The following is an 18812-nucleotide window of genomic DNA, read 5'->3' as shown; positions in this document are numbered from 1 at the left end:
AGGAGAGGAGAGGAGAGGAGAGGAGAGGAGAGGAGAGGAGAGGAGAGAAGACAGGAGACAGGAGAGAGAAGACGAGAGGAAGAGAGAGACGGTGGAGATGAGGATATTGCTGGTTTAGGAGTGCGAGAGAACAGAAGCATCTGATCGAAATGAGAAACACACGAGACTGTTCTGATGAGAGGGAACTGTTTACCATGATAGAAAACACGAAGATTTTTGGATTAACTTGGTTCATTGCAGGCCAAATTACTCGTGTGTATGTGTGTACCCTCGAGATAGCAAAGAAGCGGTGCTCTGTCTGTAGTTGCGCTATCACCGCCTGATCGCATCTGAGAAGATGGGACGAGGAGGTGCGATCAAAAAGCCTCGGATTCGGGCGGCAAACAAAGACAAGGATGTCAGTCAGCATGGGAATGGCGGTGAGAGCACAAGCATCGGGTACGTAGCTCCTGCCTTCCTCGGGTACTTCTTTCAGTGACTCCTGGCCCTTTGAAGGATCCACCTTGTGGAAGGGAACCAACTCCACCATGCGCTTCTCCATCGGGTGATGAAATCTTTCAAGTACCAGAAATGGCAAACGAGATGGTTTGGGATCGGGGAGGAGGGCGAGACGTATGCGCACTCGCGGCTGATCCATCCTTTCTCTCCCTTTACAAAGGGGACATCTATTATTTCCTCTGTCCTCCTGCTCTACTCCGCGGTTGGCAGCGCGTTTGCCGCCGGCTTCTTCTGGACGGCAGACTCGTGCGTGAAGACGCCGACCTTGTACTTTGACGTGTTTGTGGACTCGTTCTTCCTGTTGGAGATCTTGCTGAACTTTGTAACGGGCACTTTCATCCACAACGAGTATGTCGACGACTTGGGCAGAGTGTTGCTGTCGTATGTACAGCGGAGTCTCTTCTTCGACCTCATCACTTCGATCCCTGCCTCCTACGTGGAGGTGATCTCTTCTCTCTTCCTCCGCCTCCTCCATGCCTGTCTGACTTGGATGCAGCTCGCCACCCTTAAAGCCTGTGAGCGAGGGGGGACAGGAGGGGATCAGTCGTTCAGGCTTGTTAGGATGCTGAAGCCCGTCAGGCTGCTCAAGATTCTGAGGACCTTCAGAGCGATCTCCATGCTCGAGAGCGATGTCCCGACTTCGGGTATCATCTCCAAGATTCTTCGATCGTTTCGCCTGCCTTCCAACATCACCCGCATCCTCAAAGTTCTACTCGTCATCGCCCTCATCGAGCACGCTTCCGCCTCCATGTTCTGGCTGGTGAAGGAGCACTCCAACAGCTACGAGGATGTCCTTCTCTTCCTCGAGGACAACGGAGTCTTCACGTGCAACGGCGACCACTACTTCTCGAGCCCGTGCCTGCTCGACAAGTACGTCATAGCCACCTACTTCGTGGTCACCATCTTCAGCACCATCGGCTTCGGAGACATCTCTGCCACTAACTCCGAGGAGCGGATCATTTGTATCGTCCTGGCGTACATAGCAGCCCTCGCCTTCGGCGCTCTTCTAGCAGAGATCCAGGATGCTGTCATGCAGATGAATCAGCAGGCCCGGGACCTCTCCTCGCTCCTCAACCGCGTGACGGACTACCTGAGGGAGAAGGACGTGCCTGCTGATCTGCAGAAAAGAGTTCTCAGCTGGGTGAGGTTCAAGCATGAGACCTCGGTGACCTTCCGCAACGAGCATGACCTTGTCCGGGTCCTCCCGAGCTCCATGGCGTTCGAGCTTCGGGTCAAGCTGCACGAGTCGCTGCTCATGGGCATACCTCTCTTCGCCAACCTCCAGAGCGAGGCGATCGAGCGATTCGTCATCCAGATCTGGGACGCGATGAGCCAGCTGACGTTCCCCGAGCTCGTCCCGATCTTCAAGGCAAACAATGACAAGTACCACGAAGGACTCTACCTCGTCGTCACCGGCACCGCCATCATGGTCCTCTCCAACGGCCGCACGCTCTCCACGCTGCACCCCGGGAACTCCTTCGGCGAGGACATGCTGCTTGTCAAGGATGGAGTGAAGCCCAAGATCGAGCTGTGGTCAGTGGCTCCAGTGACATGCATGTTCATCTCGACCGTCAAGTTCGACCGTATCCTGAAGCAGTTCGGGGGAGACATGGAGATGGAGGTGGATAAGCAACGGAGGATAAGTCTGGACGTGGAGCGCGACTTCAGTGACCCCAACGCGACGGTGGCGATTATCCGATGGAAGGAAATTGTGAAGCAGGTGATGCGGCAGAATAACATCAAGCTCAGAGAGCAGGAATCTTCTGTCCGCGTCCTCCGAGACTTCCGCAAGGCGATCAACCGCGCCGGCTTCTCCTCCAAGTCTCTCTCCCCTCCCTCCTCTCCTTCCGTTGCAGGAGTAGCTATAGCAGGAACAGCTCCATCCGCTTCCGCCATCACGCCTCCCGGCAAGCCGCAGGGAGGAGGAGGGGGAGATGGAAGGATCAGCTCCGACTTCACACTTCCCAGCACCAGCCCAGCATCAGACCAGCATGAGGTGACCCCGGACATGAACAAGAGGGAGACTTCGCAAACTTCCAGCAGGTTTCGAGCTGGGGCGCAGCTGGAGTTCTCAACAAGGAGCTCGAGATCCTTCGGGGAGCTGGGAGAGCAGCACGACTCGTCTGAGCTGGGAAAGCAGCACGACTCGTCTGAGCTGGGGGAGCTGGCGGAAGCGGTGGAGTACCTCTCCTTCGTCCTCGGCTCCATAGAGAAGACGCTGGAGAAGAACAAGAGCAACGGAGCCTCAAGGAGCTCTAGAGCTCCCGCTGCGCACGTAGCATCTGCCCCGGCTCGGGCACGGCACTACGATGTACTGCTAGATGGGTACAAAGATTCTAACGGGGCGCTGGGGGAGCATGGCTGGGATGCAGTGGGTCAATGGATAGCAGAGAACAAGAGCAAGATCCACAACATGAAGCTGCTGCAGCAGGACAGGGGCAAGGCAGAGGGAGGAAGCGAGGCGGCGTCTTCCCAGCCTTCGACGGTAGAGCACGGGGTCTCCCTTGCGCAGCTGCTCAAGTTTGTTGAGGGAGGAGGAGCAGGAGGAGCAGGAGGGGACCAGAAGCAGCCTACTCATCCTCCCTCCTCCAGCGGAAACAGCGACCAGGCTCCCTCCTCCGACGTAGGGCATCGACTCATCCCCGTGGTCGCCAGAGACCTCGCGCGCGCTGCTTCCCTTCAGCCTGCCGTCCGCATCGAGGACATCAATACCCTTGCAACCGCCGGCAACTCCTCCCAGCTGGACTCCAGCTTGTCGTCAGCTCGGGACGCACAGCTGAAAAGTCAGCTGTCCTTGCAGGGGGTGATCGGAAAATTGTCGAAGGTCGGGTCGAACTGGAGCATTCAGAGATAGGAGGAGGTGGAAGCAAGAGATCAGCAGCAGCAGGACGAGGCGGAGGAGGAGGAGGAGGAGGAGGAGGAGGAGGGATAGCTACGGGAGATGAGAGGAGGAGGAGGAGGAGGAGGAGGAGGAGGAGCTGCAGCAGAAGAGGAGGAGTAGAAGGAAATTTTCAAGACCAGCATAAGCTCTCAAGTACGAGCAGTAGAAGTTTAAGGCTAACGGGCGGATTAAAACTTGTTCGCCACGAGCGCGACCTTTCGGAGGGTCCAACGGGCGACCATGGCAGGCTCTTCGGTGTAGATGGGAACCATGAAGAGGAGGCTTTCCCTGCTCCTTCTCAGCCCGGTGTAGCAGGGGCACATGTAGATGACACCGTGGGTGTCTCGGATCCCCGCGTGCGAGCTGGGGTCGGCGCTGGGATCGCTGGTGGAGACTTCGCGGAAGACGGAGAGGAGGAGGCGAGGGAAGTCGCTGAGCTGGGTGCGAGCTGGAGGGTCGACGAGCCTGCCGCTCTCTCGCTGGGACCACGAGGCTCCTTCGAGGAAGAGGCCATACAGGATGACCGCGTTCCCCTGCGACAACTCCTGCTCCTGCCCGTGCGTCTCCCGCTTGCTCGCAGCGCTCGCAGGCTGGATGTCGAAGGAGAGATCCTCGAGAGACCAGCCGGCGGACAAGTTCTTCTTCACCGCCTCCTGCTTGATGGCAAGTAGGAAGCCGTGGGGGTTGAACATGCCGCCCAGCCAGTACTGGTTCGAGGACTTCTTGGCCATCCACTTGGCCAGGTGATCGTGACGCTGCATCAGGTTCGCTATCCACTCGCCCAGTGACGTCACGTTCCAGGAGACGTCCAGCCACTCAGCAGGGACCATGGCCTCGAAGAGCGTGTTGAGCAGGACGCGGGTCCGGTCGTTCCGCTGCTGAGTGCCGGACATAGAGAGCAGGAGGGCCTGGAGGGTGTTTCTGACGAGCTTCAGCACCCGCTGCATCCTCTCGATCTCTTGGTTGAAGAAGATGGTGATAGCAGCTCGGCTGAACTTGCCCTTGGTGCTGAGCTTCACCTGCTCCGTGTTCCACGGGGAAGGAACCTTGGCGAGCATGTTGGTTGCGATGTCCCTGACCACCTCCTCCACCTCCTCCACGTCCTGCTCCTCCTCCGCTGGCGTTGTCAGCAGCTTCATCCCCTCCATGAGCTGGTCTGCGAGCTTCACCCTGTACGCCTGGTCGTGGTAGGAGGAGAGTCCGAACTGAGCAGCAGCGTCGGAGGGAGGGAGGAGGTCGAGCATATGGTCGAAGGGCACCTCAGAGCTCGCGGGGTCCTGGAGGAGTTCGGCTACCTGCTGGCTGCTCAAGTTCTCCACGAGGAACCTGTCCAGGTAAGTCGCCAGCACCTTGCGATCGACCTCGTCCTGCTGCTTCGACCCGACCAGGTGCTGCTCCACCAGCTCCTTCATCCTCATCACCATCTCCCTCAGCCCGTACCTGTCCTGGAAGGAGCTGCAAAAGTCCTCCAGCACGCTGCTGGAGTACTTCCAGTCGGTCGCTTCCAGGTCCAGCTGAGAGTTCCACGAGGAGGAGGAGAACTTTCCTCTCTGCTGGAGAATCGCGAAGCAGAGCAGCCAGCGGGTCTTGAACGTGTCCCAGACTCTCCTGCTTCCCTCCGTCGATGAGGGGCCGAGGGGGAGGGAGGAGGGCCGGAAGAGGGAGATCGAGTCCCTGATGGACTTGGGCCTGTCCCGAGAGACCTTGACGGAGATGCGGGCGAGCTCTTGGGGTACCCGCGACCTCTCCGAAACCGTGAGCCACAGGCGGAAGTCAGGGTCCCAGGAGCCCTCGGAGGAGAGGAGGAAGGTCTCGACTAAGCGCATGAGAGGCTGGTTGCTGTCGCAGTGATGCAGCAGCAGCCAGGAGCTCCTGGAGGCAGCTTGCTTGATCTGCCCCTCAGCCTCCCCCAGCTCCTCCTCCCCGAACGCGTGGACGTTGAGGCTCCTCCCCTTGGATCGCGAAAACTCCGTCGCCAGGTCGATGCTGTCCTCGTGCTTGGCGGTGAAAAGGAGGATGGGAGTGCGCGGGGAGGTGTACCGCACGCTCTCCTCCAGGTTCAGCTCCGTGAACCCTCGGCTTCTCGACGCTCCGACGGTCTGACGGACGAAGAGGTCGCAAGCGAACCACAGCCTGTCCTCCCGCATCGCTCGCACGAGCAGCAGCCGGTGCAGGAGGTCCAGCTCGGGGTCAACAGACGCGTCGGTCTCGGGGCTCTCCTTCTCGTACCAGCCCTTCCACGCGCTGTTACTCTTGTGCAGCGACTCCAGCAGGTTCTGGAACTTGGGGATCCGCTCGGAGAGGAAGACGCAATTGAGCCAGGCGGCGTCGGAGATCCAGGCCGCGTGCTTCTTGGGTCCCAGCGAGATCTCCAGGCTCGACCCGCAGCCAGCGAGGCAGAGGAGGTAGTCGGGCTCGGCATGCTCCTGCTCCCCTAGGGCGATCTTGAGGGCGACTAGGAGCATGAAGATCATGCGGTGCTTGCTGTCGTACCCCCCCGAGAAGAAGCTCGTCACCGCGTCCGTCGAATGCTGCAGGAGGGACGAGAGCCTGCTGTCAAACGACATGATCCGCTCCCGCTCAGGGAACGCGGAGGTGAAGACCTGGTGGAAGATGCTGCAGTTGGTGACATAGCTGGGGTTCACCTCGGCCATGTCAGAGACTGCCGTGTAGAGGTGTGCTCCCCTGGTCGCCAACGAGCGATACTCGTCGCACTTGGAGGTCACGTCCGCCTCCTGCTCCTCAGCCGCGCTGAGCTCCTCCTCCGTCTCGTGCAGAGTCGCTATCTTGAGCTCCAGGCTCTGCATGAAGGGCTGGTCGTCGAGGAGGTTGCCGTCGAGTCTTGAGATCTCCTCCACAAGCACCTCGTCCATCTCGTCGACCTTCTCCCGCAAGTCGTTGATCCTGCGCATGAGCTGGAACTTCTCCTGGTACAGGGTCGCGTTCTCCTCCCGCAGCACCGTGTTGAGGATCTGATCCTCTAGGCCGCTGAACGTGATGGAGAAGTCGATGACTGTTCCTTTGTCAAACATGTGAGGTTTGAAACCTGCTCTCTTCGCGTTCGTGACTAGGAACAGCCGGAAGTTGCTGTGAATGTCCACCTCCTTGCCCAGCAGGCTGCACTTGGTCTCCGAGGTCCTCTTGTACGCGTTCAAGTTCTGAACGAGGGAGAGGAGGCTCCGGGGAAAGTCAACCTCCATCCCGACGATGACCAGCTCCCGTCCCAGCACGACGGAGCTCTCGATCTTATGCATGGAGTGCTCGTACGCGGCCCCATGGACGACGAGAGGGTCGAGCTTCCCTCTCAGCCACGTGACGCACTGCTCCTGTGGGTCAATGAGGACAGGCGGCTTGCTGCAGTACCAGGTCAAGATGCCGTTCTGGATGGAGAACTCATCGCAGGGGAGGCCCTGGAGGAACCAGGAGCTGATTTCGTTCTGGGTGGTGAAGAACTTGGGGACGTGAAGCTCGTGGGAGAACTCGATCTCACACTCGTGGCACCAGGAAGAAAGTGACTGCATGATCTCGGTCCTGGCGTCCTTGCTGAAGGGCCCCAGGTACACCATCATGGCAGAGGCGATGCCGCAGTCCCCCGCGAGCTTCTTCATCTCGTTCTTGCGTTCCTCCAGGTCATTCATCCACTGTATCCTCTCGCGCTGGAGGTTCGTGAGGAGGGAGGTGGAGATGGATAGCTTCTGTTGTAAGGTGCTCTCGTCCTTCTCCACCGCCTGCTTGTTTTTGAGCGAGTCGTCGAAGTTGTCTTGAAACTTGTCGAGCTCCTCCTGTACCACATCCAACTCCGACTGGATCTCCTTCACTTGCATTCCCAGCACCTCCACGGACTCTTCCAAGGACGCGATCCTCGACTTCTTCACCGAGCTCCTGTCGATGGTCTGGTAGTACCTCACAAGGTTCTGGACCCAGGAGGAGACGAGCAGGAGGAGGTTTGACGAGACCTTGGCGCTGGCGTTACGGAACTCCTTGTTTTCAAGGTAAGGCATCAGCAGCTCAGCCGTCTCCCCGTTGATCTTTGACTCGCACGTCTTGACCAGCTTCTCCAGCAGCTGCTCGTCGCCCAGCAGGTCAGCGACGTAGAGGTACGAGTCCCGATAGAGCTTCCCGTCAATCACTTCCACGGGCCTCAGAGGCCGTGCGAGGGCGATGAGGACGGTATCGAAGATGAGGCGGGTGGTGAAAGGAGGGTTCTTGTTTCCCGCCAGCGACTTCACCTCCTCGGGGGGGATGGACTTTGCGGCTTCGAAGGCCTCGGAGATGAAGGGGGTGGCGTAGTCCAAGTCCTTCTGGAGGCCCTCCCGCTCCTGCTGCAGCATCTGCGACTGCTCGGCCAGACGGTTCTTGGCCGTCATGAGCGTCGCCTTCATCCTCTCCGCCTGCTTCACTATGTCGCTGATATCCTGCAGCATCCCCGCAGACTCTGCCTGCGCGTCCGCAAGCTCCATGCTGCGGTCCTTGAGCCTGCTCTTGAGCTCGGCGACGTGAAACCCCGCGTCTCTGAGCTTCTTGAGGGTTCCGTGCGTCCTCTCCATCTTCTTGGACATGAACTGAACCTGGTTGCGGAAGATCCGCTTGAAGGTGTCGAGGTACGATAGGAACAGCCCGGGCCCCACGTGCAGCTCCCTCCTCACCTTCTTCTCGTACTCCTTCGACTTCCTCAGCACCAGCGTGTGGGCACCAGCCACGTAGGCTGAGATCACCTCCGGGTCGGCCTGGAAGTCAAGCTGGAGATCTCTGAGCTGAGAAAAGGCGACCTGCCGGGCGGTCTCGGGCTTCCAAGGAAGGAAGACGTCAACGTAGCACGACTTGGGGATGGCAGGAACCTCGTTGCAAGCTTTCAGGAGCCTTTCGTACTGGTCGAAGCAGAAGACCAGGTGCAAGTTGTCCCAGGCTCTGCACTCGAGCATGCGAAGGAGCTGGCGGTTGGAGAAGAGGGTATGGCTCTCATTCTTTATCGCCTTCTGGATCAGCTCGGAGAAGTTCTGAAGTTCAACCCTCGAGATCCGTGAAGGATACCTCCCATGGCTCAACAGCTGGTTCAACGTCTCAGAACACATCGTGTCCCCGAACACAGCATCTTCAACTATCACTGTCACGGGCTTCGCCTCCAGGCCGGCTGTCTTGTAGCAGGTCAAGATCGTCTCCTCCAAGTTGTGAGTCGAGTCCACCTCGACCACGTCCGATGACAACATGCGAGCTGCCAGCCTAGAAATCCACTTCCTCCCTGACCCAGGCAGACTGACGAGCATGATCGACTTGCGGGGTATTCCGATGGCTCGCGCGATCCTCAGCATCTGATTGATGACGTCATCGAAGAGCTCGCGACTGAACCCGTTGGCCTCCATGCACATCTCCACGTCCTCCGTCAGCTTCTCCATGTCAGAGACGTGACAGTAAGAGCGCTTCCCGTTGCCCAACACCCCGAACAAGCAGTGTTCGCCGCTGGTCGAGCCGTCTTTGAGGTGACTCGACATGCTGAAGGTGTCAAGCACGGACTTGACTCCCGCAGCAACGATGTCTCTCTCATGCTCATCCTCGAGCTTGTCCTTCAACGTCCTCTCACACTCATGCTGCCACAGCCTGACGAGCACGTTGCAAGACTCCATGTCTTCAGGGTGACATCTGAGCACTCCCGTGAAGATGGCGATCATGTCGTGGAAGTTGAAGGTGTGCAGGGGGTTCTTGTTCCTCACTATCAGGTTGGATCGCACGTGCTGCAGTAGGCTACTTGTCATCTCCGGGAGTTTCTTGGCGATCGCCAGCAGCTCATCCCTGGCCTTGCGCTTCTTGTAGACTCGCTCCAAGACTCTAGAGTAGATCTGGTTGACTGACGTGTCACTCGTCGACCCCAGACTCATCGCAACGAATTGAGCTTTCATCCTCACTGAGATGTCTTTCTGAGTGTGTGCTGGGTGGCTCATGGCTGCCAGGTAGTTGATCCCGATCAATGTCCGCCACTCGCTCGGCAGCTCATGGCTGTAGTACCCGTTGTCTATCATCAGCTGCCGCAGCAGCTCGCACAGCTTCTGCTCGCCCCAGGGGTCGACAGGAGTCAAGCTGATGTCGTCGACGAAGACGGTGCAGGCCTTGCCGTTCTCAGGCAGGTAGGTGCGCCCCTGCTTCTTCTCGATGATGAAGTGAAGAGATTCAAGCAAGGACTCGACCGTCGAGCTCGGACATAGCGACATGTAACTCCATATGAACTTGTCGCTGTCGTGGCTGGACAGGTATCGCTGCATCAGGGTAGACTTGCCACAGCCTGGGGTCCCCGTGATCAGGACGTTCATCTTCTTGGTGCTGAGGAACTTGAGGAGGTAGTCGCTGCGGACTGTCTCGATCGAGGGCACGAAGAGCTCCTGCAGGACAAGCTTCTGATAGTTCCACTCCTTCACCCTCGTCTTCCAGTGCTCCCAGTCCATCCTGTTGTCATCAGGAAAGAAGTCGAAGAGGGTGTCGCCGAACGGAACCGTCGGGAGCAGGTCAGTCATGGTGTGCAGGAACTGACCGAACTTGACTCGATCCCCAGGCTCCATGACACCTCCGAACGCCCAGCACAAGCAGAAGATGAAGACCTTCTCGAGGAACGGCTCGCCGCTGGAGTCCCAACGGAAGTCAAGGTACTTGCAAGCGCAGTCAAAGTAGCGGGTGATGGCGAGGGGAACGTAGTTGTCAAACGTGACCATAGTCCTGGAGCACTGCATCTTGAAGAAGTGGAGGACCTGATCCAAGTACCTGCGAACGTGCGGGTAAGCGAGCAGGAGAGAATGGACTGAGATTCTGAGTGAAGGAGAAAAAGAGGAAGAGAGAGCGAGCAAGAGCGAGATGGAGGAGGGAGGGAGGAAGGGCAGGACCTGTCGAAGAGTGATCGGAGCAGCGTCCTCTCGTCTGTGTTCCTTTCCTCTATCCACTTGTTCACGACAGAGCGCCAAGGCAGGGCAGACGAAGACACGTAGGCGACACAGGTCGAGGAGAGGAAGGAAGGAGAGGCGTTCTGCAGGCTGTCTGTCTCGAAGATCAAGTTGGTCCCGACCTTGGCAGGAATGCGATCTCCGTTGGACAGGTTCAACACCTGGAAGCCGCTCAGGGTAGAGCCCAGCTGCTCGACCCACGAGTCGTCGATGGATCCGTCAAGGCAGATCCAAGTGTTGAAGCCGTTCTGGTAGGTCGATCTCTTCCAGAGGAAGGAGAAGGTCCCGTCCAGCCACTTGCCGGTGGAGGGGCAGAAGTGTCCAAACATTTGCGACACGTCCTGGCTCTTGCTGAACATTCGCTGGATGGCAACCTTGTGCGGGTTCTCCTGGTTTGAGAGGACTTGCGCAAGAGTTGATATCATGGAAGTCTTTCCGAGGCCAGACTGACCGATCACCACCACACCGAGACGAGTTGAGATCCCGTCGTAGATGTTGAGGATCTTCTCTATCCAGAGAGGCTGCTTGTCCATCTTCTCCTTGGTGAGATGGTTCACAATCCCGTCCTTGAGTTGCAGCAGGTCTTGACTGTACGGCACGTCCACTTCTTGACCGGGGAACAAGTCAGCCAGCAAGCCCATCACCAGCATCTTGTCTGACGTGTGCAGACACGACAGAACATTCTCTTTGATCGCAACCAGCAGCGAGATGGTGTCGCTCCTGTGGAGACCCTCCTGCTTGAACTTGCCGACCTTGTTGCAGATTGCAATCAGGTTGCGCATGCTGATGATCGGCACATACTCAACTCTGTTGATGACGCAAGGGAACAAGTCAGACAGCACATTCAGCTTCCTTGCGAGCTTCAGATGCTCTTCGACCCCCAGCGAGGCAAGCTTCACGTCGAGGATCCCCTGCTTGTCGGGGCTGACGGCCATGAATGTCCGCAGGTGATGCTGAAGGGACGGCAAGACGTGCGGGAGGCTCGCCCCCCCCGGCAGCACGGCCGACGTGAAGAACATGGCGGCATCAGGTTGCTTCTTGGCTCCCGCAAGGCTGTCCTCTAGGGACAAGGCTTGCCGGGCCCTGAAAGTTTGGAGGAAGTCGAAGAGATACTGGGAGCTGACTGAGAGCACACTGGCCAGGGTCTTGTCGATGTGCAAGAGACAGCCGTAGGAGCCGCTCTTGAGCACGCCCTTGAAGCACCTTTCCATGTAGCTGATGTCCACTAGCTCGCTGCAGTTGAAGAAGACGAAGAACCTCCCGCAGAAGCGAGCAAACTCCCTGATGGTGGTCTTCTTCCCCGATCCTGCTGCCCCCACAAAGTGATTGCAGCTGAGGGATGAGAGGCAGAGGCAGAAGGAGACGAAGCATCGATCAGTCGTCGGCGTCACGACCACCCGGTTGTTGAGTCCCAGGTATTCGTTCCCGTACCTCAATCTGATCCCAGCGATGCTCACGTCCAGGGCTTCATCGCTGGACATGAAGAAGACGTTCACATGCCGGAGGAACAAGAAGTCGTCGGGGCTCGAGACCTTGAGGTTGAACATCTCTTCGAAGCAGGTCTTGAGGTACAACTGCAGCAGCAGGAGGTTCTGGACCTTCACCCTCAGCAGGCTTGTCAAGCTTGAGTTGAGCAACTTCGTGAGCTCAACGACGTTGTTCACGTTCCGCTTGTTGGCCGCGTTCATCAGGTTCTTCTCGGTCTTAGCCCGAGACAAGGCATGTATCGTGTCCTGAGTCCAGTGAACGTGCAGTGCTAGAGTGCAGACCTGATCCTGGAAGTTGTCGAGGAGGTCAGACAGGACGTACGCAACTCCCTTCTTGATGGCTGAGTGGACGGCCTGCCTCAGACTGACCTGCGTCTCGGACAAGACGTCTCGGAGCAGCAGCTCGAACTTTGAGTTGTGACTGACGGGGTTTGACAACAGCACGCTCTCCTCGTCCGAAACATTCCTTGAGATCACCCCCGTTATCTCCCTCCCCCCGCTCTCCGATCCCTCGCTCACAAACCCTCTGATGCCGCAGAACATCGTCGACAGGTTTTGCTCGAGAGATGAGGAGCTTTCTTGTTCGCTCAAGAGCGTGAGGAGGATATTGTCGGAAACAAAGAAGAAGCGCGGGAAAGCGTCGCGCTTTCTCTCGAGAAAGTTGACGAGAGACTTCTGGCACTGTTCGAGCTGTTCCGTCAGGTGCGGCAGCAAGCTCTTGATCTGATGGTCTGATGTGCAGGAGTTGACCACGTTCCTGTTGTGAAGGGCCCTAGACATGAGCCGCGAGTAGTTGAGATCGATCTTAGCGAATCGTTTCGCATCATTGGGCAGCTCCAAGGAGATGTTCCCGTCGGAGAAGATGGGCTCCATATGAATCCACATGGACTGCGCGTGGTTCCACATCTCCATCACCTCCGATACCTCCGACAGCTTCGCTAGCCATGTCTCGATGTCTTCCGAGATCGCCTCAGCCGTCTTGGAGCCGGAGATAGCCAGCAGGTCGTTGATGGACACGTCGAGAGTCTCCATCAGCTCGGTTATCCCGTGAGGGTCGAGGATCGAGGACTTTCCCCCGTTGTAGTCGGAGAACAGGAGCTGCCTGTCATTCCACTGCTCGCTCAGCGACGAGACCTTGTCCTCCATCTCCTGCTCCTTCTTCGCGCTCTCACAAATGTCGTCGATGTCTCCCTGGATGGAAGTCAAGTTTAGGTTCAGTATCTGCTTCAGCTTCATCGAGCCCGGGTCTAGGTTCCACAGGCTGACCTGCGAGGCTCCGTCAGTGAGTCGTCAGCCCACAAGTGAGCAAGCAGCACCTGCTGTCCCCCTGTGTTCATGATCTGTACCCAATGCCGCCTCTGGATGGCCCGATGGCTAAGGAGGGAAAGGACGGGAACGGCCGCCAGGGTGTCACGAATGGTCGACCTGAGGCTCTTGTACGCGGACCAGTCGCGGAGGATGGCCGGGAGGCTCTCGAGCTCGTGCGCGAAGCTCTCGAGCGAAGACTCGAGAAAGGGGATCTGACCCTGCACCTCGTTCCAGAGGCTCTCGGAGAAGTGGGAGATGTGCTCCTCGACCCTCGCGTTCAAGGTGTAAAGAGAGTTGAAGAGCTCGATCTCTTGCCGCACTCTGTCAAGATCCTTGTAGAACGTCACGTTCAACCCAAACATCTCCTCCCTCTCTTGCAAGGACCTCATCCTCGCCTCCTTCTCGCTGTACAACACCTGATACTTCTTTAAACGCTCCATGGCCTCTGCATTTGCTAGGCCTGCGAGCATCGGCCCGTTCATATCGTAATCATTGCAGAACTGAATCACTTCGAGAGAAAACGATTTCACAGACTTGACTATTTCTCGACGGAAGCCTGCTTGTAAGCTTGACAACCTGGAGCTTCTTTCATGGCCCATTTCAATGGCTCTATCCCACATCTTTCTCAAATTCATCAAAGTCTCTGCCTCTTCCTTGGGTATCCTGACTTCGTGCTTGGTTAAGATATTGTACATGTTCTCGATTGGAACGATCTGTTGTTCGATGTCACTCTCTTTGCTTTGAAGATCGCGGAGCCACTGCAGGGACATGCCGACGTCTTCGATGGTCGAGACTTCCTTGCTGAGCCATTCCACGTTGGTGTTAATGAAGGATACCAGCGAGTCCATCTCCTCCTTGGCCTTGGCGTGCAGCTTCCTGGCAAACATGGACTTCCACGCCAAGGTCTCGGCGATGAGAGAGTACTTGAGGGATTGGGTGCGGAGGCTGATGCAGCCGATGTTGTGCATGGGAGCGATGGCCTTGATGTCGGCTTCTATTCGCGAGAACTTCATGAACTGTTCCTCATAGTGGAAGAGGTCTGGCTTCGACTTGACGAAACTCGAGTAGGCAGCGAGCTTGTCCTCCACCCACAGGAACTGAAATCGTTGAAAGCCCTGCAGGTACTCCAACACAGTCCTCCTCGATCCCTCCACGCTGCCAGCAAGGAGCAATACCGATTGCACGATGACGCGATCTGCTGCTATTCTATCATAGTAAGTCTCACTCTTGTTGTTGCTCGAGGAGCTCGCAATCACTTTCAACGACTTGGTAGCTCGTAGAACCAACCTCCCGGTTTCATTGATCGCATCTTGAACTATACTGAGTGAAGGTTGAGCGACGATGCTGGGAATGGAGAGCTCAACATCGAGGTTGAAGAAAGGTCTCTCTAGAAACAGGAATGACGCATGCACCCTCGACCCCAGTCGCCTCTTGATATCGTTGAAAGATCTTCGAACAGAACACAAGATTGAGTGATAGAATGAGTTACAGTGAAACTGCATGAAATCTTCTATGCGATCCGGAAGAATGGTCCACTCGTTGCCAAACTCAGATGAGAAATGTCTGATCTTGTCTATGACTTCATGCAGGCTCTCTAGCACCTCTGACCGTTTCCCCTGTAGAAAGCTTGCATACTTCTGCAGCTCTTGCTTCTGCAACGTTATGAACTCGTCGATAGAAAATTTGCCTTCTTCAGGAAAGCGAATGAGAGACATGTTTCGGATGAAACTGAGGTTCTTGGCGACACGGAGGTCCAACACGTCTGAAACTCCTTGCAAGAGGACACTCAGCTTGAGCAGCAAGCTGTGCATGCGGACGAGGTAACCGTCGATGTTCATCGACTGCCAAGTCAGAGAGACGAGGCCCGGTCGGATCACCAGCTCCATCTCCTGCAGGTGAGACTCCAGCAGCGGCTGGACGCTCTTGGGGATGCGGTTGAGGAACTTGTAATATTCGCTGAGGAAGTTGTTAAGGCTGTCGTAGTAGCTCTTGAACTTGGACTCCTGCTGGAGAATATTGAGAGCTGAGGTGGGCAACTTGATCCCGAGACGACGTAAGATTTTACCTTCTCGGATCAGCTGGGTGACTGCTGGGTCGAAGTTGACGCAAAGTCGAGAGTCGACAGGGTGCTGAACAAGCAAGGTGGCTTGCAGACCAATCTTGGACTGCTCGATGGACTTGAACCAAGCTTGCAGCCAGAGAGTCTCGTACTCGATGAGAGTCTTGGCGACCCGGTTGAACAAGCGGATGATCTTCTTCGACTCTGGTGCCGTCATGATGACTTTACTGCATTTGAACCTTTTCATTGGATCCTCCACCATGTACAGCAGATGTCGCACCCACAGGACGTTGCCGGGAACAGTCGGAACATTCCTTAGGTGGGGAGGATTCGATTTCAGTTTGTCGTACATCTCTTGAATGCTCTCCAGCTTCTGACCGTAATGGTAGAAGATCAGGTTGTACTTGTCTTCGAGGTGCACCTTGAATGAGTCCCGTTGTAGGATCGATTCAAGCTTGGAGAGCAGGTCCAGAGCAGATTCGATGCTGGGGATTTCATCGAAGGAAACTTCTATGAAGTCACGTATTGAGACTTCGATGGCTGATATTCTTTCTTGAAATTCGTGGAAGTCTTCTTCAAACTTGGTCACTGAGTGATCAAGGATGTCGTAAGGTTTGGATCTTAACAGGGCTAGCACTTCGTCAAATGCCAGCTTGATCACATCGAGTCCGTCTATCGGGGCTCGTTTAAGCGTTGAAAACTGATGGATAGTCTCCAGGATCACCTCGACCGCCTCGAGCCGTGTGATGAACTGAGCTACTTCTTCCATTACATCTTCATTCTTGATGTTCAAACTCTTTCCTTTCTGCGAGAGCAGTCTTTCCCGGAGGTTGCCGACATGTTCTTCATACCGTCTGCAGAGCTCTAAGGCTGTTCTCACACTCTCCAACGCCTTGTCAGGTTCAAGCTCGAGAATCTTCCCTCCATCATGCAGAGTTTTACGAGATATCTGTATCAGTTGATGTCCGACCTTGAACAACAGACGAGTGCTTCGTCTCCGAGTGTTGTAGTACTTCGACACAGAGCATATCATCTTCAGCCTTGCAAACAGATCCGGCAGAGCTAGCTTCACCTGCGATAGATCGCCAGAGTAGAAGGGTTCCAGCAAGAGATCAATGTCTGAGAGCAACCGGACGTTGTCTTTTGCATCATTCATTGCATCTGTCATCTGTTCATCCAGTTGTCTCCAACGCTTCACACCCTTGGACTTGGCTGCCGTGCACACCCCCAGCACAAGCTTCGCCTGGCTACCCTTGAGCTGCTCCATGATCTTGAACAACTTTGTGGATCTTTTGCGCCACCATGTTGTTTCTGATCGCGGGCCGAGCGACATCACTCGGTTGATCTCGTTCTCGTGCAAGACCGTGTGTACCTGAATGCACCACTGCTCCAGAACCAGCTCCATGTACCCCAACACCTCGTCGTCCAGCGCCATCTTGTTGTACAAGCCCTCGGCGGCCCGGGGGTCCTCCATGATCCAATCCTCCACCGGCTCGAGGCTCACCCCCCCGTACATGGTGCTCATCTCCTCGTTCACCTGGTTCATGAGCTGGTCGACGCAGCTCAGGCACGTGTACACCGTCTCCTTTCCGATCCCCTTCCAGTCGTAGCTCTTCTCGTGCAGAATCGGGCTGTGAACCTCGGAGAGGAGGAGGGAGATGCTGTCAAGCAATGGGGTGCAGAAGTCTCCGACCATGACATCTTCTTCGAAAGTGTCTGCGTTGATGCTGTCCGACTTGCGCTTCAAGAAGAAAATACACCTGTCCACGAGAACACTCTCTTGTGGGTCTACAAGGAAGATCCTTGGCTTGGCAGCAGCGCCATCCTCGGCCTCTTGACTGTCTGCTTGCAAGAAGAACACAAGCTTCGACTTGCCTCCCTCCCTCGCAAACTCTTCGACTTCTTTCATCACCTTCTCCTTGTTTAGCATCTCGTCCACTTCATGCACGCTTTCCTCCCCCACCAGTGACAAGATCCTTGTTCTCAGGTGAGAGAGGATGGCTCCCAGGGTGTATGCTTCCTTCTGCCGCCCCTTCCCATCCTTGCTTCGTATGCTTCTGATACTCCTCGTCGACTCAAGCCTTCTTGGAGCCATCCCGTTGAGCATCGTTAATTTCTTCTCCTACCTGAGCAGCTGTGTGTGACTCAAGCGCGAGGCTCAGTATCTCCCATCCTTACCTATCAGCTACTTCCTTCTCGCTTTCTTCTCTCTATCCTTCGCCTCCTCCTCCCTCCTCCTCTCCGACGCCATGACCCGCAATCTTCTCTCTTCCATAGCGCCCAAACCCTACCCGCTAACTGTTAGTAACCGTATAACCGCCCTGTAACTAGGGCCCGGCTGGCTCTAGTTATAGTGCTGCCGGGCCACCGCCGCCCTGCCGCCCCCCCTCCCCCCTCCGCCCGGCCCGGCGGCGGCCCGAGCCGGTTCCCCTCAAGAGATCAAAACTGAGAAGTCCCCGATGTGCGGCCTTCGATCAATCAGGAGAGTAGAGGTGGCACCGTGACGGTGAACCCTTACTCAAAGTTAAGTGAAAAATCAGTACGAGGACAATGAACCCTTATCCTGCCGCGCCGGGGGTGCGGGCCGGCCCGGGCCGGCGTGCACTGGCTGAGTGAGAACTGTTGAATTCCGCCGGTCGGAAATTTGGTTCCGAGTTCGAATGATTGGCAGGATTTACCGTACAACACTCGATGATCGGAAACATTCCGAATCAGTCGCGTGTCATGTGAATCAGGTCCTCTGAAGCCTACTTTATTACCATAGTGAGCAGTTCTAGTACTGCGGATCATCGGATCGGACTTGGGCACGTGTAACACGTAGCTCTCAAGAGAACTGAAACTTCATCTTCCTCCTTCCCCCACATCGATCGCACGCGGCAGGCTCCTTCCTACTCTCATCGCCGGCGCTACTTCAGCCGGCGCTACATACTGTGAGCAACCGCGACCCTCCCCTTGCTCGATCTTGCTGTCGGACTGCCCTCACTGTCCGCCAACTCTGCCCTTCCTGTTCCTCCTCACATCCGTCTCCCTCCCTGCCTGCTCTTCTCATTCCTTCCTCCAGCCTCATCCCTTTGAGCTGACTGAGTGGCTGATTCAGCTGCTGCCCTCAACCCGGCCCTTCCTTCCGAGCCCAGCTGCCTACTTCTCCCGCAACGTGCGCATACTATGACGTCTTGTCTCTCCTTCGCAGCATGCTCATCTTCGACCCATCGGGTCTTGCAGACATGGGGCGATTTCATCAAGTTGAAAACAGCGACTACCATCAGCATGTTCTGATCCACCTAAGTACTGCAATCCGACCTTCTCGTTTCTATCATGGTTCCGACACAGATAATGAAGAGGGGAGGGGGGGAGGAGGGCTTTCCATGTACTAGGACGAGCTGAAGAGGAATATTGATGCCTTCAAGACACTCACGACTTCTCTTGCCCATTGTGATCGACTACTGTACCATCTCCATCGCCTTTATGGAAGGAATCATGTCTATTGTGTCTACTTCTTTTCGCCTAGATCCTGCCGTAGCTCCTTCTCATGCTCTTAATCCTTGATAGCTTCTTCTCCTAGCAACTGCTCAGTTCTCACTGCTTCTTCTCACGCACCTCCTCCTCCTCCTCCTCCTCCTCCTCCTCCTCCTAACATCTAGAGAGTAAGCGTAATG

At 56.3% G+C, this 18812-nt stretch overlaps 2 protein-coding genes across 2 annotated transcripts; one reads left to right on the top strand and one right to left on the bottom strand.

Moving 5' to 3' along the window:
- Positions 1-395: 395 nt before the first annotated feature.
- GUITHDRAFT_144874 (hypothetical protein) lies at positions 396-2141 on the top strand (the record flags this gene model as incomplete). The annotated part of the gene is made up of 5 exons (XM_005824519.1): positions 396-438; positions 496-544; positions 709-940; positions 995-2031; positions 2096-2141. The coding sequence occupies 5 exons, from the start codon at positions 396-398 to the stop codon at positions 2139-2141; spliced, it is 1407 nt and encodes a 468-aa protein (XP_005824576.1).
- A 1349-nt stretch (positions 2142-3490) lies between these two features.
- On the bottom strand, positions 3491-17065 carry GUITHDRAFT_89621 (hypothetical protein; the record flags this gene model as incomplete). The annotated part of the gene is made up of 3 exons (XM_005824518.1): positions 3491-10126; positions 10246-13055; positions 13106-17065. The coding sequence occupies 3 exons, from the start codon at positions 17063-17065 to the stop codon at positions 3568-3570; spliced, it is 13329 nt and encodes a 4442-aa protein (XP_005824575.1). The 3' UTR covers positions 3491-3567.
- Between the last annotated feature and the right edge of the window lie 1747 nt (positions 17066-18812).

The sequence above is a fragment of the Guillardia theta genome, assembly GCF_000315625.1.
Source record: "Guillardia theta CCMP2712 unplaced genomic scaffold GUITHscaffold_93, whole genome shotgun sequence".
Lineage (NCBI taxonomy): Eukaryota > Cryptophyceae > Pyrenomonadales > Geminigeraceae > Guillardia > Guillardia theta.
The sequence above is the reverse complement of the archived record's forward strand: the minus strand, read 5'-3'. Positions and strand labels throughout refer to the sequence as shown.